This window comes from Carcharodon carcharias, chromosome 9 (assembly GCF_017639515.1).
Source record: "Carcharodon carcharias isolate sCarCar2 chromosome 9, sCarCar2.pri, whole genome shotgun sequence".
In the NCBI taxonomy this organism is placed as follows: domain Eukaryota; kingdom Metazoa; phylum Chordata; class Chondrichthyes; order Lamniformes; family Lamnidae; genus Carcharodon; species Carcharodon carcharias.
The window spans coordinates 144,504,410-144,528,472 of NC_054475.1; the positions used below are offsets into that span (position 1 = coordinate 144,504,410).

General features: G+C 40.1%; 1 protein-coding gene across 1 annotated transcript in view; it reads right to left on the reverse strand.

Annotated features, from left to right (window-relative positions):
• Positions 1-24,063, reverse strand: part of alg13 (ALG13 UDP-N-acetylglucosaminyltransferase subunit) — a 76,187-nt gene that overhangs the window by 17,781 nt on the left and 34,343 nt on the right. Inside the window, exons 11-15 of the mRNA XM_041196186.1 lie at positions 22,525-22,676; positions 19,179-19,306; positions 18,397-18,634; positions 7,230-7,383; positions 1,884-2,013 (exon numbers count right to left, since the gene is read on the reverse strand). Coding sequence (XP_041052120.1) covers positions 1,884-2,013; positions 7,230-7,383; positions 18,397-18,634; positions 19,179-19,306; positions 22,525-22,676 — 802 coding nt within the window. The remainder of the gene's footprint in view (positions 1-1,883; positions 2,014-7,229; positions 7,384-18,396; positions 18,635-19,178; positions 19,307-22,524; positions 22,677-24,063) is intronic.

Genomic DNA, 24,063 nt, shown 5'->3' on the forward strand with positions numbered 1-24,063 from the left:
TGTAATCAGAAAACCAAATTACTAAACCAAACATCGTCACTTTTCACCCTGTAGGCTTAATGTATCTTTCAGTATATATAACATGAAGCCAGGTGAGACTTAAATGGATAGAACATGCCTCCGCTGAACTGATGGAACATACAAGTTCCATCAGTTCAGTGCAGGTATGTGAAAAAAAAAAAAATGAATCACCGGTGACCTGCCAGTATTGAAGATACAATGTCAATGGCAAATATGTACAAATGGCTACTTTACATTTCAGTATAAAATTTATACATAGCCACTCAATATCTGTGATGGTTCAGTAAATAAATGCATTGTCACTGGTGGAAAATCCTTCAGACACCTTGGTTCTACTCAATGGAATTCCCTCCAAGTCTCTGCTTTTGCACCTGTCTTTATAGAATCTATAGGAGATAGGATTAGAAACCTTTTAGAAAGGAGGAAGACATGAAGTAGGAATTCATGGCAGTTCCTTAGCAAATAGTTGAAATTGGGTAATAATCTCTCTTTGTGCTCAGTTTTGTGGCTACTTCTATAAATTAAGTACATCACATGATGTGGCAAGATAGCTGGGGTAGGGGTAGGAATCCAAATTCACAGACAAAACCAAAATAGGACGATAAGTAAATAACTCGGCAGCGCAAAAGCTACAAAGTGATGAAAAAGGCAAAACAAAAAAGTGGCAGATAAATTTCAGTGCAAGTGTGCAGTGGGTATTTGGACTTTATATAACTGAATGGTTACGTTTTGATTGGGGGAATATTGGATGATGTAGAAAAGCAGATTGATTTAAGGCTCTGGTTTACAAAACATAAAACGACACCTGAAGTAGAGACAACCACAGATAAGATCAACTGAATACTTGGTTTAAATGGCAGACGATATAGAATATACAAGTCAAGATAGAATGATAAATCTATATATAAAACCTTAGTACAGCCTCACGTGGAGCAGCGGCTCCACGCTGTAGGCTGGTGTTGAGGCAAGAGGATATGTAGTACAGGTTCCATACATGTTGTATGGTATGAGGAAATACAAATAAGGAGGCTTTAACAGCTGAGGCTGTTGTCATTACAACAGAGAAGATTATGGGAAATAGACTGTTTTCAGTGTGTGGTCGCTTTAAATTTTGTGGGTTCTGCTGAACAAGGCCTGAGCAGTGTCATCCAACTCAACTTTCCAGTGGTTGTGAGGTTTATGGAATGTGTTTTGGAGCTAATAACTGAAGCAATTTTTTTTTTTTTTACAGAATATATTAGGCAATTGAATGAAAGGCAAGTAAAAAGGATATAGCAGTAGGGTTAGCATACTGGCTTAGGGCTTGTGTGAACGACATAACATCAAGATCAACTATTTCAGTTGAGCGGCCTGCTTATTTGTTGAATTTCTGTGCTATTACCCTTCTTAGGTTTTGCTTTCCAATGAAGATGACCAATTTAGTCAACTTTTATAACATAGCATTAAGTCCTGGAATCTTCCTGGTCAGCAGTATAAGTCTGCTTGTCAAACATACATATTGGTACATCAGATGAATCTAATCATGGAAGATCTTAAACCCACTTGATCATCTGGTTACTGTAAAGGTAGTCACGTTTTGAGGCACCCAGGCAGTGGGATCAAAATTGAATCTTAGTCTCGACTAGTTTTCAAACTTGACTATCCTCCATGATGTATATATACACAAGTTTTGATAAAGCAAGGAAAGCAACCCTGCCAGTCAGTCATTCATCTTATGGTAAAGCCCACAAATACAATATGCACCCACCATCCCAACTAACTGACAGTATTGAAACCAGATTTAAGAAATTCACAAGTAACAATTTGCAAAATAAAACTAGTGCAACTAGATTGATGGAAACTCTTCATACATTTCTACTCACCACCATCACTTGGCTCATCAGCCTCTTCAGAGGAGGAATTGACTTGCTTACCAACAGAGACTGGGCTTCCTCTTCTGGTTACCCAGTACCCAGGTGGAGCTGGTAAAATTGGAGAGGAAGTTGACTGGTCCTGGAAATAAGAAGTATAAGGGCACAATTAATTTAGCGATTTCAGTTTTGATGCATCATTTTTGAATTAAATTGAATATTCATGGAAACTTTACATCAAAGAAATTAAGATCAAGTAAGCTGCATCTCATAACACTGAAGCCCCATCATAATGCAACTAGAAATTAATGCCACATATTGTTTCACAATATAGTACTAAGTATTGAAGAATGGCAAACACTGAAAAAAGGTCTACAAAAAGTAAAGCAAACCAACTTCTGCAAGGAAGTATGGAAATCCTGTGCTATCCAAAGAGAAATCTGTCTTTCTACAAGTGCCTGAAAACTGCAATAAAGTACAGTCTTGTCATACAAGTGAAGACTGCAACCAATTTAAACTTTATGCACATTGTGCCACAAACAATAATATGCCAATTGAGAAATAAACACTGTCTGGGACATGTGCTCTTGGCACACATTTCCAATACAGCTCCAGCATTGGCATCTACTTGACAAAGTGGAAAATTGCCCAGGTATGCCCTGTCCACCAAAAGCAGAACAAATTCATTCCAGTCAATTACCACCCCATCTGTCTGCTCTCAAACATTTGCAATGCAATGGAAGATGTTGTTGACAGCTATCAAGCAGCACCTGCTCACTGATGCTCACAGTTTGGATTCCGCTAGAACTACTCAGCTCCAGGTCTCATTACAGCCTTGGTTCAAATAGGGTCAAGAGAGCTGAATTCCAGAGCTGAGGTACATGTGTCTGCCTTTGAGTTCATGGCAGCATTTGACTGTGTGAGACAGAGTCCTAATAAAATCGAAATGCAATGGGAACAAGAGGGAAAACTTTCCACCAGTTCAGGCCATACCTAATAAAAAGGAAGATGGATGTGGTTGTCAGGGCCAAATCAGCTCAGCCCTAGGGAATCTTATGAAAAAGTCTAACCATCTCTTCAGCTGCTTCAATGACCTTCCCACCATATGGTCAACTTGAAGATATTCACTGATGATTTCAGTGCTCAGTACCATTCATAACTCCTCAGGTAATAAAGCAGTATGCGGCAAGACCTAGATAAACGTTCAGGCTTGGGCTGATGCGTGCTGTGAATGTTACTTGCCACTTAAGTGCCAGACAGTGACTTTCACCAACAAGTGAAAGTCTAGCCACCTCCACTTGACATTCAATAGATTTCCATCCTTAATGGGACCATGTAAATACGGTGGCCGCAACAACCTATGGTGAGTAACTCAGTTCCTGACTCCCTAAAGCATTTTCACCAGTCACGAGACATTAGTCAAGCGTGTGATGGAATGCGCTTCCCATGCCTGGATCAATGCAGCTCCAAAAATACTCAAGGAGCTCATCATCATCCAGGACAAAGTAGCCTGCTTGACTGGCATCCCATCCAACACTGGCACACAATAGCTTCAGTGTATAACATCAACAAGGTGCACTGTACAACCCTCCAAGGTTCTTTTCATCATTGGCCAAATCCGTGACCTCCACCACCTACAGGGGAAAAAAAGACAGCTGGCGCATGTGAACACCATCACCATGTTCACCTCCAAGTCACACACTATCCCAACTTAGAACTATAATTGCTGTTCCTTCCCAGTTGCTGGGTCAAAAACCTGAAACTCCTTTCCTAGCAGCACTATGAGAGTATCTACACCACGTGCAATGTAGTGGTTCAAGGTGGTGGGCCACCACCTTCTCAAAGGCAATAGGAAATAAATGCTGACCCTTGCCAGTGATGCCCACATCTCCTGAATGAATTAAAAATAAAACACTATGGTTTTTTTTTATATCCACGTGAAACACCCAAGTGAATCGAGCCTAGGTTTACTATCAGATCTGAAGAATTTGACAAGAAGTCCTCTGACAACACTACATTGAACTGTCAGCCTAGGTTTGTGCTCACTTTAGGAAATGCACTCAGTTGTAAGACTGTTTTTATATGTTCTGTATTAGAATAGTTGATTATGAGTTGATTCTTAAATTGAATATGTGGTACACAATTCCATTACTATCCAGATGCTTTTCCATGTTTAATCAATTTTGCACCAACTTTGACTGCTCAATAATCAGTTATGCCCATTTCTTCGGCTGTTGTTCCTAGAAAAGTCCTGTCTCTATCTCGGCTCTACACTAAGATTATTAGGTCACTAACAAGAACACTTGTTAAAATCTAACTTTATTATCAGAAACTAATATCTTATCTTACAGTTTACTAACACTTGACTTTGTAGGTACCCCTCTTTGTAGGATAGTGTAGTAAGGAAAATTAAGAATTAGATCACCGGATAGAAAAGATGTCAAGGTAGAGAGGGCTCTGGGAGTTTACGTCAAGTGATAAGCAGCTTGCTCACAGCAAAAATGGACAAGACCTTGAAAGCTGTCTGTAGAAAAACTGCTTTGTGAGAGTAGAATGTAGATGTTTCTCTATGAGATAAGGAACCATGGCATGTAAAAGCATTGAGATACGAAGAACACTTTACTTATGCAAATATGTAAGGTTAGCAACAGCCACATTTAAATATTCCTGGTTGGTCAAGGAAAGTCAGCTCACACACAGGGCTGAAGATGCTTTTGGGGGGGTGGGGGGGGGAGGGAGGAGAGAGAGAAATAGAGTGACAGAGGGCAAGAGTGAGAGAAACCATTTTGTGTGCTCTACCATCCAAATTGTCACATGGGAGTATGTTCTGCATTAAACTCTAAATCACTGCCCAACTTTGATGACATAGTTTACCTGAGAGCTTAATAAACTTGTCCTCACTTTGAGCAAAGTCAATTCACAACAAGGCTTTGCTGCAAAGTCAGTTCCTGCCTTAAAGGGGTGAAAGACCTCCCAAAACTTCACAATTCCATTCCTACAAATTGTTGACTGCGCCTTACAACATGCCTTTCTCTCCGTGTTGTGTTCTGGCTGCCATTTCCCTCTCAAGGAGGATCATGTTAGTATACAATTGAGAGGATCAAATTAGGAAGGGAAAGGGAGACATAAAAGTGAAGGCAAGAAAGTGGGACAAGTTGTAACTGGGCAAAAATGAGAATGAGGAGGTGCATCAGACAAAGACCAGGAGGGAAAGTGCACAGAGTAAAAAAAGCCAGCACAAGTGGCAAAATAGACAGCAGACTTAGATGTTCAAATGGACAGAGGATTACCCAACTTAAAAGTGAAATAGAAACAAAAGTACTTGGGTGCAGGACAGTGTCTCCTTTCATTCAGATTGAGGTAGAGAGATGTAAAGACATTGCAGAACACACAGGAAAGCAAGTTATCTTATCGCCTTCATATTGGTTTCCACAGCCATCCTAGCAATGTCCTTTGTCTCCCTCAAGAGTGTAAAAGAACACTGACAATCTAAAAATACAACAGAAGAAACAAGACACACATGGGTATCCCCACAATCATAAGCTCTAACATTTTAACTCACATACGCAAGAGACAGCATGCATTGTGACGTTTTTATTCAATCTTGGAATGTGTGCGCTGTTAGCAAGGTCAGCATTTGTTGTTCATCCTTAATTGCCCTTGAAACAGTGGTGGTGAACCACCTTCTTGAACCGTGATGTAGGTACATGTTGGTGCTAAGGAGGAGTTCCAGGATTTGACCTAGCAACAGTAAATAAATGGTGAAATATTTCCAAGCTGGTATATGGATAAATGGATAGTATGTGACTAGGAGGACATGTCCCATATGTTTATTGCCCCTGTTCTTCTAAATGGAAGATGTTAAGCGTTTGGAAGTGTTGTCCAAGGAGCCTTGGTGAGTTGCTGCAAATGGTACACACTGCTGCCATTATATGGCAGTGGTGGAGGGAATGAATGTTTTAAGGTGGTGGATGGCATGCTAATCAGGTGGACTGCTTTGTCCTGATGGTATCAAATCTCTTGAATGTTGTTGCAGCTACACTCATCCAGACAAGTGGCGAGTATTCCATCATAGTCCAGGCTTGAGTCTTGCAGATGGTGGACAGGCTTTGAGAGATCTGGTGGTGAGTTTGTCCCTGCAGAATTCCAGCTTTTGACCTGCCCTTGCAGACAATGTATTTATTTAGCTAGTCCAGTTAACTTCCTGATCAAATGGTAACTGTAGGTGGTGATGATGGGGAATCAGCAATGGTAACCAAGGAGAGATGGTTAGATGCTGTCTTGTTGGAGATGATCATTGTCTGACACTTGGATGGCACAAATGTTGCTTGTTATCTGCGCAAGCCTGAATATTGCCCAGGTCTTGCTGCATGCGGACAAGGACTGCTTCAACATCTGAGGGGTATGAATGATACTGAACACTGTTCAATTATCAGCAAACATCACCCACTTTTGACCTTATGTTAGGGTGGGGAGGGGCGAGATCACTGGTGAAGCAGCTGAATACGTTTGGGCTGAGGGAACTACCCAGAAGAACTCCTGCAGTAATATCCTGGGACTGAGATGATTGGCCTTCAGCAGCCACAGCATTTTTCTTTATGCTAGGTATGACTCCAAAACAGTGGAGAGATTTCCCCCACTGATTCCCATTGACTCCAGTTTTGTCAGGGCTCCTTCATGCTGTTTTGATGTCAAGGTCAGTCACTCTCACCAATCCCTGGAATTCAACTCTTATGTTCATGTTTGGCTCAAGGCTATAGTGGGGTTTGGAGCCAAGCAGTCCTGGTAGAACCAAAACTGCCCATTGCTGAGCAGACTGCTGCTAAGTGAGAGCTGCTTGGCAATACTGTCAATGACACATTCCACCTACTTTGTTGGTGAATGAGAGTTGACTAATGGGGCAGTAATTTGCTGGACCAGATTGTCTTGCTTCTTGTGGACAGAATATATTTGGGCAATTTTCCACATTGTAGCTTACCATAATCAATACCACGGGAGATCAACCTATATTAACCCTTGACTAAGGCACACACTTTCCATATTTATTATTCTGCAACACTTCCCATTTCATAAAAATATATCCTCTAACATACTGAGCAATGCCACTAAGATATGCTCTTTAAAGATACAGATAAATGTTCATATTGCTTGTAAACACAAGTTTAATGCTAACCTTAGCATTAACACAAAATCAAAATGCTGCAGGTGCTGGAAAGTTGAAATAAAAATAGCGGTGGAGAAAATGTTACCCAGAGTTTGCTGCTGCCTGCCCTGAACATTTCCAGCATTTCTGTTTTTAACCATAAGATTTTTTTGTCATCAAAGATAAAAAAGGATATGCTGCAGCTCTTCACTCACATGTACAACGGGGAAAGGCTCATTTCCTTCTTCAATTTCATAGAAAGTTACAGTTTCTTCAGTTGCTCTTGGTTCTTCCTCATTCTCTGGTATATAGCCAAACTGGCAATCCTTGTTAACATATTGAATGGGTTTACGACTTCTGCTGTAACAGCTAGTGGAAAATGGGAAAAGTTCACAAGCCACAATTAAAGCTATGAGAATACAGCAAACTAATTTTGAATATTTGAGGCTTACCAGTAGAAGGAACCCATTCTCTTATGTAAAGGATGACATTTTGTACTTAAGCCATAATGAATCAAATGTACCACCCTTTAGTTGTAATTTATGTTCATGCTTATTTTGGCCCCTATTTTTCAGAAACAATCCACTGCTACAAATACTAGATTCATTCCAAAATCAGTTTAAGAAAAATAACAGCTATGCGATATGTCCTAATGCCAGAAAGTGCATCAATTTCCCTTGAAGATGCCAAGATACTCTACTGTGGAAAATTGCAAAATTTTAGCCAGCAGGAAGAATTGGGTAGGAAGAACAACATATTTTAAGATCCAAGTCAATAAATAGCATTAGGAAAATCATGGAAGTTAAATAGATTAACTTCTTGTCTAGCTTGCATTTGTAACGAGTTGTAAATCATATAAAATAAAGGAAGAGGTCACTTAATGGAGTGCGTACTTTCACCACACTGTGCTAACCCAATGCTATTACAATTACACAGCTCTTCTTCAAAGCTCGAACTACAAAGCTGACAACTGAATTTTTATCAAGAGCTTCCATCTCACTGAGGAGGCTTTAAAGCAATTCACATCGAACAACCTGCTCTGAAATCTCTGCTCATTTTGTGACAGCAGTGACAAATTCCACAGCAGCTGAGAGAATCCACAACACTCCAAATAAAAAAAAATATTCTGTCAAATCTTCCTATCATACAATGCTAATGGATCCTTTAAAAAAAATTCCAGTATTCGGAGCTGCATCTTTGCCAAAAACTAATCAGCTCTTCCTTGGGCCAAGTTTTTGTGCCAAGTTGTGCTGAAGTCCGTCCACTAGTTTGAGAAATATTGTTTACAGATTAACGGAGCGAAAACATTACCTCCACCCACCTTCAGTGGTGGGGCTGGAGGGAATTAAGGTGCCCCCAATATGTCTGTCCTTCACTTCCCCTCTGAATTTATTTTCTTCAGTTGATCCTCCTTCAAGTCTTCCCTATCAAGGAACATTAGCAGGTCATCTGGTCTTATACATTTACTAAAGCTGTTCCATAATTAATTAACTGGAAGCATCATAAATGGTCCAGACACACACTAATTCCAATTTTCGCTCGAGGGGGATCCAAGAATTCTTTCGGCATCTTCCCCCAACCCTCCCCACTAGTACAAAAGCAAGACCCAGCATAACTATTTCAAAATAATCCAGAGTCGAAATTAGTGTTTCTAATTAAGTTTTATATTGTAAAAACATAATGCAGGTACACTTGAACTACACAATCATTTCTAAGAAATGCCAGTCTGCTCACATGCAACTGAAAGTAGCTCATTTCAAGGCAACACCCAGAAGCAAGTTATCTGCCCGCAGGCATGAGGTATATGTCCATGTGTGAGGGAAAAGCAGTACTGCAGGACTTCAACATATGCAATATGAAATGTGCCATCATTCTACACACTCCGATAGGCGGAGTAATGAGATTTTTAATTGGAATAGTGGGACATTTAGCCCAGAGCTTGTTCCGCTTGATCTGCAATCCAACTTCATATACTCATTTTTAGTTGGCAAGATGTGACGAGTGGTGTGTCACAGGGAATAGTGCTGAGGCCTCAATTATTTACAATTGATATCAATGACTTGGATGAAAGGATAGAATGTGTTGTTGCTAAATTTTCTGATACAAAGATAGCTAGGAAGGCAAATTGTGAAGAGGACCTAATGATTCTGCAAAGGAATATATATAGGTTAAGTGAGTCGGCAAAGGTTTGGTAGCTGGAGTATAATCTGGGAAAATGTGAACTTGTCCACTTTGTCAGGAAGAATAGTAGAGTGGCATATTATTTAAATGGGTGTGATTGCACAATGCTACAGTACAGAGGGATGTGTGTGTCCTGGTACATGAATCACAAAGTTATTACGCAGGTACAGCAAGTGATTAGGAAGGCAAATTGAATATTGTCATTGACTGTAAGGGGAATGGAATTTAAAAGTCGGGAAGTTTTTCTACATTTGTATAAGGTATTAGTGAGATCACATCTGGAGTACTGTGTCAGTTTTGGTCTCCTCATTTACAAGATATAAGTACATTAGAAGCAGTTCAGATAAGGCTCACTCAGCTGATACCTGGGTTTGGGGGTGGGGGTGGGGGGGGTGGTCTTTTGAAGAAAGGTTAGACAGGCTGGACCTGTATCCATTGGACTTCGTAAGAATGAGAGGTGATTTTATTGAAGCATAAGACCCTGACAGAACTTGACAGGTGGATCTGAAAGGATGTTGCTCTTTTGGAAGAAACTAGAACTAGGGAACACAGTTTAAAATATAAAGGGGCCTCCCATTTAGACTGAGATAAGGACAATTTTTTTCTCCAAGGGTAGTGAACCTTTGGAACTCTCTTCCCAAGAGCACAGTGGAGGCAGGGTCTTTGAGTATTTTTAAGGCAGAGAAAAATAGATTATTGGCTAACAAGGGATTGAAAGGTTACCAGGGGTAGGCACGAATGTGAAATTGAGGCCATAATCAGATCAGTCACGATGTTATCATACATAGAAATATACATAGAAGAGTGGGCCATTCAGCCCATTGAGCCTACTCTGCCATTCATTATCATGGCTGATCATCCATTTCAATAGCCTGTTCCCGCTTTCTCCCCATATCCTTTGATCCCTTTCGCCCCAAGAGCTATTTCTTACTCCTCCTTGAAAACATACACTGTTTTGGCCTCAACTACTTTCCATGGTAGCGAATTCTACAGGCTCATCACTCTCTGGGTAAAGAAATTTCTCCTCATCTCAGTCCTAAATTGTCTACCCCGCATCCTCAGACTGTGACCCCTTGGTTCTGGACTCCCCCACCATCAGGAACATCCTTCCTGCATCTACCCTGTCTAGTCCTGTTAGAATTTTATAGGTTTCAATGAGATTCCACCACCCCCCCCCTCATTCTTCTGAGCTTCAGCAAATATAATCCTAACCGACTCAATCTCTCCTCCTATGTCAGTCCTGCCATCCCAGGAATCAGTCTGCTAAACCTTTGCTGCACTCCCTCTATAGCAAGAACATCCTTCCTCAGATAAGGAGACCAAAACTTCACACAATATTACAGGTGTGGTCTCACCAAGGCTCTGTATAACTGCAGCAAGACATCCCTGCTCCTGTACTCGAATCCTCTGGCTATGAAGGCCAACATACCATTTGCCTTCTTTACCACCTGCTGCACCTGCATGCTTACGTTCAGCGACTGGTGTACTAGGACACCATTATCGAATGGCAGAACAAGCTCAAGGGGCCATTTGGCCTATTCATGCTCCTAATTCTATGATTGCATGTATGTATTTTAGCCCGTATTCTTTAATCCTTGGGTTAACAAAAATCTATCAATCTCAGATTTAAATTAATTGACCCAACAAAATTGCTCTTTTCAGAAAGTGTTTCAAACTTCTACCATCCATTGCATGTAGCACTGATTTCCAAATTCACTCTTGAAAGATTTAGCTCCATTTTAAACCATGCGCCCTAGTTCAAGAATCTCCAACCAATAAAAATACCAATCTACCCGATCTGTTCCCCCTAATATCTTGGGGGAAAAAAAAAGAGGGGTCTCTAAATTTCCGGGGAATTTGGAAGTTAACCCTTGGAGTTTAGGTATAGTATATTCTGGTAAATCTACACTACACTCCTCCACAGCCAATATAGCCTTCCTAAGGTATGGTGTGCAGAACTGTCCACTGTAGTCCAGGTATGGTCTAAGGTTTTTAATATAGCTGTAGCAGAATGTTTATCTTCTAGTATTCTAGTCCTCTTGATATAAAGGCCAGTATTATCACTAGCCTTTTTGATTTACTTTATCACATTTTAACGATCTCTGAACATGGACACCTCTACCCCCTGCCCCAAAAGTTGCTTCCGACCTCCACTGCTTTTAACTTCTTCTCCAGTTAGAAAATAATCTGTTCTATCCTTTTTAGGTTCAAAGTACATGACTTCACATTTGCTGACACTGAAATCCATTTGCACACTGAATATTTTGTAATTTTATGCTTCCATCTACACTGCTTACAATGCCAGCTATCTTTGTTTCATTGGCAAACTTGAACATATGGCTTTCTACCCTAAGTTGCTGATAAATACCATAACTAGTTGAGGCCCCAAAATTGATGTGACACTGCTTGTCACAATCTGCCAATAAGTACCTAACCATTATCCTACTGTACCTGCTGCTCAGCTCATGTCCTAACCAGATAGATAATTTACCCTCTATTCTAATGAACTCCAACTTTAGCTAACAGTCTAGTCTAAAGGACTTTAACAAATTTCTTCTGGAAGTCCAAATAAATATTCACAGACAATACCCAATTCAATACTTTGATTCAGGTTAATTAGGCATGATCTGTCCTTTACAAATCATCATTTGCTGTTTCTGATCCAGCTGAAAATTCTTTTCCTTTGGATAAAGGAAAGACTCGAGCAATTTCCTAATAGATGTTAGGCTAACTGGTCTATAATTCCTAGTTTTGCCCTCAGCTTTCTTAAATGGCGGAATGACGTGCAATTTTCCAATCTAAAGGAACGGTTCAGCTCATTTATACAATAAAAATGAGAATACTTGATATTTTATAAACTTGAAACTGAAATAATTGCTTCAGTAACTTGGAGATTAAACTAAAACTCATCATAAATGCAACTCTCAATCAAAAGATGACCTTGTGTGGAGTTTATAGAATCAGAACTCAATCTATTGCAGAACCTCAAATTATGGTGTTTTGAAGGTGAAGATTTATTGATTGTTGGGCTACAGCTAGATTCCTAGTTCAGTAAAACTATTATGTTCCTTAATTTATCAATCACTTCAAAAAATGTTAAAAACAACTTGCTTTTCATAAATATGTCTAGGCTTCTCTCAACTATCCAATGCATTTCTAACTGATCATGAATTGCATCTCAAATTATGGATTTTGAAAATTTGCTCACAACTGCTAGACAAGTTTATAGTTATCCTCTACTCTTAATTGCTAATCGGTGCTTAGGTAACCCAATGTCGTCCCAATCAAAATTTAACAGAAGTACGCCGTTTTTAGTAAAAACGAAGCAAAAAACAATACAAAGCAAATCTGCAACTCTCTGCCTAAAAAAGAGTGGTAGAGGCAGAAACCCTCATAACATTTTAGAAGTATTTGGATGTGCACTTGCAATGCCATGGCATATAAGGCTATGGGCCCAGTGCTGATAAACGGGGTTAGAATAGTTACTTGTTTGGCTGGCGCAGACTCGATGGGCCAAAGGGCCTTTTACTGTGTAGACCTCTTATGGTTAAAAGCAAACTTATCAAATTAAAACCCATATTACTGGTGTCCACTGTGCAGTTCTATCTCTCTGTCATCCACTGTTACTCTCTGCTCTAGGAGGAGACTCCCGTCCCTTTACATTCCCCACCTCTGACAATACAGCAGTTCTCCTGGTTCAAAGAAGAGCACAGGAGGGCATGCCAGAAGCAGCACCAGGCATACCTAAAAATCAAGTGTGAATCTCGTCAAGCTACAACACAGGACTACTTGCATGCCAAACAGCATAAGCAGCAAGGGATAGACAGAGCTAAGCAATTCCAAAACCAACAGATCAGATATAAACTCTGCAGTCCTACCACATCCAATTGTGAATGGTGGTGAACAACTGAACAACTCACTGGAGGAGGCTCCACAAATATCCCATATTCATCAATGGGGGAGCCCAGCTTATCAGTGCAAAAGACTAAAGCATTTGCTACAATCTTCAGCCAGAAGTGCCAACTTCTGGATAACTCATCTTGGCCTCCTCCAGAAGTCCCCAGCATCACAGATGCCAGTCTTCAGCCAACTGAATTGATTCCACGTGATATGAAGAAACAGCTGAAGACACTGGATGCTGCAAAGGCTATGGGCCCTGACAACATTCTGACAATAGTGAAGACCTGTGCTCCAGAACTTGCTGCACCCCTAGCCAAGCTGTTTCAGTACAACTACAACACTGGCATCTACTCAGCAATGTGGAAAATTGCACAGGCATGTCCCGTACACAAAAAGCAGGACAAATCCAAACCTGCCAATTAACTGGTCTACTCTCCCAACAGTCATCAGTCTACTCTCCATCATTGGTAAAGTGATGGAAGGGATCATTAGCAGTGCTATCAAGTAGCACTTACTTAGCAATAGCCTGCTCACTGGCACTCAGTTTATGTTCCACCAGGATGACTCAGCTCCTGACCGCATTACAGCCTTGGTTCAAACATGCACAAAAGAGCTGAACTCCAGGTGCGAGGTGAGAGCGACAGCCCTTCATATCAAGGCAGCATTTGACTGAGTGTGGCATCAAGGAGCCCTAGCAAAATTGGAGTCAAGGAAAACTCACTGCAGGTTGCAGTCATACCTAGCACACAAGATAGCTGTGGTTGTTGGAGGTCAGTCATCTCAGTTCCAGGACATCACTGCAGGAGCTCCTCAGGGTAGTGTCCTCAGCCCAACCATCTTCAGCTGCTTCATCAATTACCTTCCTTCCATCATAGGATCAGAAGTGGGGATATTTATTGATGATCGCACAATTGTCAGCACCATTCGCGACTCTCAGATACTGAAACCATGCATAGGCAAATGCAGCAATACCTGGACAACATCCAGGCTTGGGCTGACAAGTGGCAAGTAACATTCATACCACACAAGTATCAGGCGATGACCAACTCCAACAAGGGAGAATCTAACCACCACCCCTTGACATTCAATGGCATTACTATCACTGAATCTCCCACTATCATCCTGGGGGTTACCAGTGACCAGAACCTGAAGTGTACTAGCCATATAAATACTGTAGCTACAAGAGCAGGTCAGAGGCTGGGAATCCTCTGCAGAGAGTAACTTCACCTCCTGACCCCCCAAAACCTTTCCACCATCTACAAAGCACAAGTCAGGAGTGTGATGGAATACTCCCCACTTGCCTAGAGGACAGCAGCTCCAACAAAACTCAAGTAACTCGACACCATCCAGGACAAAGCAGCCAGCTTGATTGGCACCCCATCCATAGTCACTCTTTCCACCACTGACGCATAGTGGCAGCAGCAGACACCATCTATAAGATGCACTGCAAACTCACCAAGCCTCCTTAGACAGTGGCAGTTCATCTTCCGATTAGGGACTTTACAGCCTTCCGGACTGAATATTGAATTCAACAACTTTAGGTCGTGAACTCCCTCCCCCATCCCCACCCCCTTTCTGTTTCCCCCTTCCTTTTTTTTTTCCAATAAATTATAAAGATTTTCCTTTTCCCACCTATTTCCATTATAAAAAAAACCCCACTAGAGCTATACCTTGAGTGCCCTACCATCCATTCTTAATTAGCACATTTGTTTAGATAATATCACCAACTTTAACTTTAACACCTATGTGTTCTATTGTACTATTGTCGTTGACATCTTTTGATGATCTGCTTCTATCACTGCTTGTTTGTCCCTACAACCACACCACCCCCCTCCACCTCTCTGTCTCTCTATCTCTCCGCCCCCCCCACACACACCTTAAACCAGCTTATATTTCAGCTCTTTCCTGGACTCGAACTCAAGTTCTGTCGAAGGGTCATGAGGACTTGAAACGTCAACTCTTTTCTTCTCCGCCGATGCTGCCAGACCTGCTGAGTTTTTCCAGGTAATTCTGTTTTTGTTCTCCTTAGACAGTACCTTCCAAACCCGTGACCGCTACCATCTAGAAGGACAAGGGCAGCAGACACATGGGAATACCAGCCTGGAAGTGCCCCTCCAAGCCATTAACCATCCTGACTTGGAAATATGTCGCCATTCCTTCAATGTCACGGAGTCAAAATCCTGGAACTCCCTCCTTAACAGCATTGTGGGTGTACCTACACCACATGAACTGCAGCGGTTCAAAGCAACAGCTCACCACCACCTTCTCAAAGGCAATTAGGGAAAGGCAATAAATGGTGCCCTAACCATTGATGCTCACTTCCCATGAATGAATAAAAAAAGTAAAAAAATCTGAATTTCAACACACCCCATAAATCATTCCCCTGGTTAGTACTTCAGAGGCCTCATCAAAAACTACTTCTGGCATCTTCCCTCATAATGCACTATATTCTTTGATTCAGTGAAGCCCCTTCAAGCATTTTATTAAATTATACGCTAAATAATAAAAAAAGCCTATGGGCAGCTGACAGCAACCATCCTATAGGGCAGAAGAGTTCAGAACTAACTGCACCCCTAGCCGAGCTGCTCCAATACAGCTATACCACTAGCATATGGAAATTGTCCAGGTATCAACTGTCCACAATGTGCAAGAGAAAGCCAATCTGGCTAATTATCACTCAGTCTACTCTCAATCAGCAAATTAATGGAAGGTGAGATCAATAGCACTATCAAATGCTACTAACTCACCCACGCTCGGGTTGAGTTCTGCCAGGATCATTCTGCTTCAAGTCTCATTACAGTCTTGGTCCATGTTTGGACCAAAGAGCCAAATTCCAGAAGTGAGGTGAGAAGGACTCTCCTTGATGTCAAGGTAGCATTTGAAAGAGTGTGACATCAAGGAACCCTAGTAAGATTGAAATTAATGGGAATCGGAGAAAAATCCTCCAATGAATGGAGTCATGCCAAGCACAAAGAAAGATGGTTGAGGTTGTCAGAGACCAATTATCTCAGCCCCAGGAGTTCCTCAGGGCAGGGTCCTAGGCAAAACCATTTTCAGCTGCTTCTATGACCTTCCCTTCACCATAAGGGAATTGGGAATGGTAGCTGATGATTGTACAACGTTCAGTGCCATTCTCAACTTCTCATAATGAAACTACCCATGCCTGCATACAGCAAGACCTGGATAACACTCAGGCTAGAATGATAAGGAGCAAGTAATATCATGCCACACAAGCGTTGGGCAATGACCATCTCCAATAAGAGAATTTAACCATCTCCACTAGGAGCGAATCTAACCATCTACACTTGACATTCATTACCATCACTGAATCCAACACCACCATCAGCCTAGGGGTTACCATTGACTAGACAATGACTGGAGCAGCCATATAAGTGCTATGACTGCACAAGTAAATCAAAGATTGAGAATCCTGCAGCAGGCACCTCACCTCCTGGCTCCCTAAGTCTGTCCACTATCTACAAGGCCCAAATCATAAGAGAATACTCGTAAGCCTGGATGAGTGCAACTCCAACAACACTCAAGGAGCTCACCACCATTCACGCCAAAGCAACCCACTTGATTTACACCCCATTCACCATCTTAAAACATTCACTTTCTCTGCTACTGGCACACCTTGGCAGCAATGTGGATCTTATGCACTGTAGAAGCACCTTCCATTTCAACACCTTTACCACCCAGAAGAACAAAGGCAGCAGGCATATTAGAACACTGCCTGTTAAGTTCCCCTCAAAGACACACCATACTGACTTGGATCTACATCACTGCTCCTTCACCATCAATGGGTTAATATCCTGGAACTCCTTCCCTAACAGGTCCACATGGACTGCATTGGTTCAAGGCGGCTGCTCACCACCACCTTCAAGGGCAATTAATGATGACCTTGCAGCGATGCCCAAATCCTATGAATGAATAAAAAAAATGAATTTTGATGTACAATACAAATTCCAAATGGCTACAGAATGGGAGTATTGGAATGTAAAGAAATAGATCTGAACCTCAATACAAAAGCAAAACACTGCAGCTGATGGTAATCTTAAATAAAAACAGAAAATGCTAGAAATAGTCAGCAGGTCTTTCTGGTTGCTGAGCTGAAACATTAACTCTTTCTTTTTCCCCAGTGCTGCCAGACCTGGTAAATATTTCCAGCATATTTGGTTTTTATTTCTGAACCTCTCACATTTATGAACATCTGGTTACAGGATAGTATTGGTAAAGACCGTGCAACCATGCATTTATCTATCCTCATTATTAATAATGGTGCGTGCCAAGGTGGGCTACAATACTGCCAAGTATAAACAGATAATTCCAGGAATACACAACATATAGGGCAGCATCTGAAAGAGAGAGTTTGTTTAGCACTTCAAGTATAATCTTCATAAACCACCTTTTCTCTGTTAAACACTGATCAACATACTGTGCACTCTCAGAATTCTGTTTTTTTCTTATGGGCTCTACAGTTCATGACACGAGTCCTCTGCAGATAAGGAGAAATCAGTTTCAAATACTCATCTCACCAATAGCAGAATGTTTTAAAGATAATGGGCCTACTTTTAAAAAAAAAGTAGCAGCTGGTTAAAACCCCAACCTTACAATCACGTAATCCGGCCAAGTTATTTCAAAACATAAGCTTAAAACATATTACCGAGATCTATAGGTGAAATTGTCATATTGTTGATAACATCTCTTTCCTGAGCCAGAAAAGCCATAGATGTAGTCAGGATCAACAAAACCGTGTTGACTCACAAATCGAGTGCCTTGATTCCTGGATAAGTACAGAAAACTGTGATTTTCCTTCCATATTAATATCCTTAATATTTGAGAGTACTTGGCTTATAACAAACCACGCAAGCTAGTCATTGCTGATAAGTGACCATGTCCGACTCATTACTCCTACTTCCCACTAATTCCATCCCTCACAGCTGCACAAATAATTGCATTTAAGTATATTTGTTCCATGATACAAACTCCACTGTAAGATAAGATTTTCCCACTGGCCCAGCAATACTTGCATCTATTAATTTATTGCCCTCATTTTATTGTGTTTCATTGGAACTTTCAATTAAAACCACAAGAATTCTGAAGAATCCTCAACTATCACTCTACTTCACATTTGAGGGGCCACTACACCCATGTTAACATAACAAATGGAACTACCCAAATCTGCAAAATTTAAAATACTAGATAACATGGCCAGTTTTATTTTTTGACAGCATCAACTGACTTATTTCCCCAAGTCTAAATCCCAAAAGTTGTAACCCTAAATGCTCGATATCTACAAACCTGGATGGGGCATAGTTGTTTCTTCCAGTTCTTTGAGCTGGTGGTGGGACCCGGTACTGATCATAATGAGCAAAGTTGCCACTTTGGGGTGAAGGAAGGGAAGATGATCTTCCCGATGGAACATTATGTTGTAAGCGTGGAGGAAGCACAGACTGACCCCTGCCATAAGCAAAAGCCATAAAAACCTGTTTCCCTCGAATCTTCTTTATAAACCGTCTGCGAGACTTTGGATCAAGGTCTGTCATAAAAGAAACATTAGCAGGTAGAGTACAGAACTGACCAAACAAACACTTCTAGTATTAATTCTCTTACAAGTTGGCCAGCAATTTAATGGATTTTATTATACTGGGTCATAAGCTGCCCTCCCTCTGGGAGCCAGGAGCAAATAATAACAGAGTATAACATTTTAAATGAAAGAAAACCAATGTCAGATTAATTAGACCGTAGAACAGAAAACAATGATCAGACCACAAAACCAATGGCTGGGGAGCTAAGTAAGAAAGCAGCAGGGGGAGAGTCAAACACTAGTTGGGCTGATTTCCATTAAGAACAGAGCAATGAAAGAAATGTTATCCATTTCCTATTCCTAAATACCACTTCAATTTCAAACTCTGAAGAACTTAGTAATAATACATCTACGTTGATAATTTGATAATGCCTAAAGAAATGCTTCAATTGGGTGATCAGTACGATTCGAGCTGCAAACTTGCAGTTAATCAGTAAATAGTAATGTCAAGTTTCAATAGTTAATCTATTATGATTGCATGCTCCTTATTACTAACCTAACTCTGAAACATATCCACTAGGTATCTTCTGGTAGTTTCCACCTTTTCTGTTTGAAACAATATTCCAGGCAGGAACCGGTGTTACTTGAGTCACAGGCTTCAGGTTTGACAAAGGAACAGTGTGCCTGGGAGTAATTAAAATTCTTTTCACAAAACTTCAAGATAAACCTCAATGTGATTATTCTAACAAACTTTACATTTGAACCACATGCTATGCCATTTCTCAATTATTCATCTTGTAACACTTCATTTATCTCACTTGGCAATGCAACAGCTTTTCCTTTAGGAAAAGAACAGTTTAGACACCTTTTCTTACATATTTGTTTTTAAAATCAATAGGCAAAAAAAAAGTCTAGAAAACTGTGGACACTGCCACTTCATACAAGCTTGGTATAATCCGGTCATCCTTCCCAGAGGTACAGAAAAGAAATGGAACAAGAAGACAATGCAATGCCACAAGCATTTTTCTTCTCTCCAATATCTTCCTTTTACTCCTGCATGCTGCAGCATGGCTCCACAAGCAGCAGCCACCTTCCATTACCTTGCTCAAGTACCCATTATACACGTGAGCCTTGACAACAGATGAGCTTGACCAGTTCTCAATTGATGTGTACACAGTTCCACCAGGAGAAATGAAACAGCAATCCAATTAAAATCTTTACAGATGAGGCACAAAATCAAGTAGCACACATATGCTGTTGCCGAGTGTTATTAACTCAATATGGATCAGCGATTAGGCTTGGGATCCTCTTGTTCCATATGTTTTAATTGTTCACTGAATAAACTTGGGGAACGCCAAGTTGCATTTCTATACAATACTGGAAATACACAGCAAGTCCATCAGCATTCATCATTAAAGGCAAGTTAATATCTGGGTATAACTATTAAGTTTTCAATTGTGCTAAAAAGATAAACATGCTTTAAATAGGATTGAAATAAAAAAGGACAAAAAGAGATAAAGGGCAAGTTAATTGGTTAAATAAACCTCAAATTCCTCAATAAAGTGCAAATCTGTTAAATATAAAATCCACCACCAAACACCACATTTGCTTCATGTGCTCATATTTATATATCCAGGATAAAAAAAATAGGCCAGTCTCCATCATTTAGTTAATTTTATTTCTGTTCAAGAAATCATCACACTCCCCAAAAACTATGAAGGGGGCAGCAGACTGTTAAAAATTGTTCTCTAACCCCTTAAGTAGGAGTGCTCCAGATCCATTAAACTTTTTGTTCAAATAATTTCCTCTTGCTGCAATCACTTGAGCTTTGCAGAAATCTCTCTCACTTTCTGGATTGCAAATAATCAGCTATTACTACCAGCATCTCTTCTGGAGTCCTGTTTCACCCTTCAGGAACAATAAACCTTTTGGAGACTTCTCTCACTCTTTCCCCCGTTTAGATGATTGACCATGTATTCCACACAACCCATCACTCTAAACACACTATTTGCACACTGTCTATGCCTTTAATAATCTGCTCTAGTCCTCCATCTTTTTACTAAGTACAATCCAAGGCACCAAGGTCCATCTTCATAGGTCAGTGATCTCATATTGGACTCCCCCAAAATTCCAAAGTCTATCCTGAGGTGGGAGAATCTAAAATATTCCAAATGAGGCCTTACTAATGCTGTAGTAATAACAATCCACGAGAGAAATGCATTTGCCTTGTCCTTTTTCAATCCTTTTATCAAAAGGATTATATTCAAAATATTGTTTTTCCTCTTCATAGGTACTGATTGACCTACTGTAAGTTTATTCAATTGTTCCATTTTATTAAAAGATTCAAACATCTGATTTATAAACAAGCCTTTGAAGTTTCGTAATAATCTACTTTAACAGGGTAGCCTATGCTGAAAATTGCTTTAATTTCTTCTACATTGAGATGTAGCAAAGTAAGCAAACTCCAAAACCCTGTATACCTAGCTTTTCAAAATAAATGAACCCAGCAGCACTGATCAGACCCACAGGTTACCTAGCCCAAAGGATTGCCTAGATTAGGGCTCAAGCAGCAAAAAAAAAACCATAATTTGTGGTATTTTCAACACAAAATTACAGTCCTCTTATGGAGAAGTAGTCATAAAGACTGTGGCAACACTAATACATTTACTGTCGATGTGAAATGCAAAGCAAAGGCTGTCCATTTGCAGGTAACATTTCACAGCTATCTGCACTAGGTGGTGCACAAGAGTAGTTAGTAATGAATTTGGAGATCACATGCAAACAATTCAGTAAATATTTCACCTCTTTTCTACTTTTCCTTAGTTCTGTCGAAGAGTCATATGGACTCGAAATGTTAACTGTGCTCCTCTCCACAGATGCTGTCAGACCTGCTGAATTTTTCCAGGTATTTTTGTTTTGGATTTCCAGCATCCGCAGTTTTTTGCTTTTATCTCAGTAAAATGGCTTGCCTGCTTAGACAGGAAATAGAGATTTGTTTTTTTTTTATAAATTGCTCCATGTAGAGTGGGGTGTGGAACAATTGAAGCAGGGATGGAGCAGGGATGCAAGAATGTAAACAAGCCAGTTCTATTGTGGCCAATACAAAAAGTAAAAGTAAAAAAGCGAATGTTGGAAAGCAAACAAAAACAGTAACTGCAGCAAATACTCAGCAGCTTTGGCTGCACCTGTGGAGAAAGAAACAGAGTTAACATTCATGGAGAGGTTTACTGATCTGAAACAACTGTTTCTTTCTCTACAGATGCTACCCGAGCTGCTGGCTAATTCTCGCATTTTGGTTTTATTTCAATCACAAGCAACCTTTTCCCCCATTACTGGCAATGCTAATATATCATCTGCCAACTTTGGCAATACAGTACTAGATTGGAGCTTTACAGTAAAAAAATATTTAATTCAGCATTTAGAAACTGTTTCAAGTTGCGATGTTTTGTTTTATAGAACCTATTTTTGAGAAAAAATATTGCTTCACATTCTTATATTAGTGCTATTAACTTCAAATACCTTATAGCAAGTTGGTTTCAAACAGTTTTGTTAAAACAAGTGCATTTGGTTCAATATCCTTTAATTTAATTTCATACCATGCTTTACCATATTAATATTAACTAAATTTTTCACAATAAGCAATCAAGAAATATTGTAGATCTGGGCTTAGTTTTGGCAACTGTAATCTAACGGTTTCACTCTTATGAAGTGTAGGTGTACAATTTGTTACAACTCCAATTATATTCCCTACCCCCAAGGTGAAAAGATAGTGCTCCATTTAAACAAATTGAGTCCCTTACTCTTGATGGGGGTAAACACAAAATTGCTACATGTGACCAGTTTCTTCTACTCTTGCCACAATTACATAACTAGGTGATATTACAAAAATGTTTGTTAATTACAGATGTTGAACCAGTAAAGCATCGTGGCTGTTGTAGTGAATAAAAGCTAACTTTTCAGCTAGTTCTTCTATGAAAACAGTCACCGAGTTGCCATCTTGTCCTGCTTCTTGAATATGAGCATTGTAGTATTTTTCTCCTTGCTCAAGTTTCACCTGTAGAGAGATACTTGTTTTGAATTGAATTTGAAGGTGTTAAAATTACTTAACTGGATTAATTTAAAATATTTCACAAAATTAGATGTAAAAATACCTGGAAACATCCATTGCTACATGATGCTTACAAGTTTCTTAACCATTCAGCTTTTAACATGCATAGAGAGCAGAATAAACAACAAAGAGATAGCTAAATAATGAACTGGAGCTGCCTTTGAGGCAGAATATTGAAATTATAATGGCTCTCAAAACTAACTTTTTTTTCAAGCCAATTATGACATGGTTTCTTACTTCGATTCACAGTCCATCTCCCCAAGCTCATTTTAAAATCCTCAACATTTTAAAGGTGGTGATAAGATGTGCATGTGTATTTTGCTCAGCTCCAGAGAGCACCCTATTTCACACAAGCGAGAAATGACTCAGGCAACTATGCACCTTGAGGTTGCACTGTAAGTGACATGGAGTCTGGTGGCCTTTTCACAACAAAAAGGTTTTCAAGCTTGTACATTTCAAAGAAGTTCAAATGTTTAAGTTAGTGGCTCATCTGCTATTTTTAAACTATTCCTACCACTTCCATTCACAATGATTAGCTAGTTATTTCTCTCAATTGTCTTTAATGGGACCATGCTGTACACAAAATAGTTGCTACATTTGTCTGCAGAGCAGTTCAAAAAAACTATTCATGAGCAAAACAGCATGAATGAGTTATACGAATGCAATTTCTTTCTTTTGCAAAAGTCACATTCAAGGTCAATGTCAATGTGGTAATGTGCTGTGTAATATACCTTTGCGAAGAATGTGTTAATGGAAGATCGCATAATCTTAGCGTCCAATACCGGAATAGTGCAGGCTACCTTAATAATCAATAGTAGTCTACAGTTACAGTCTGTAATGTAGGGACAGGGTTTGAGTTATAAACACACAAGTGTAGCTGTTGAGTTCATTTGTAAATAAATAGAATGTGTTCTGTACAAGAGCTGCTGATCTACTCTATGGTGACAACTTGGCCATCCCAAGCATGCAACCCAGATCCATTAGCCCAACTAAACTAGTGGCCAGGATCCCAAAAAACTAGCGGCCAGGATCCCAACAAACTAGCGGTGAGGAAAAAGAAAAAGGAAAGACAAGAAAAAAGGAAGGAAATCCAGTGAACCAAATTACCTCATGTTAATTGTAAGTAGAATTTCCGTCCTAATCATTGAAGCAATCCCCTTGAAACATGCCGCAGTTTGGAAGAGTTGATTCTTTCGATCCAACCGCAGATGATTGGTCTTATGTTGCATTCTTTTTCCAAGCTAACGACATTACGGGGGAGGAGGAGAGGCGAGCAATCCTCGTATCCACGTATGGGAGTAAGGCCTATGGGTCAATTCGAATTTTGATGACA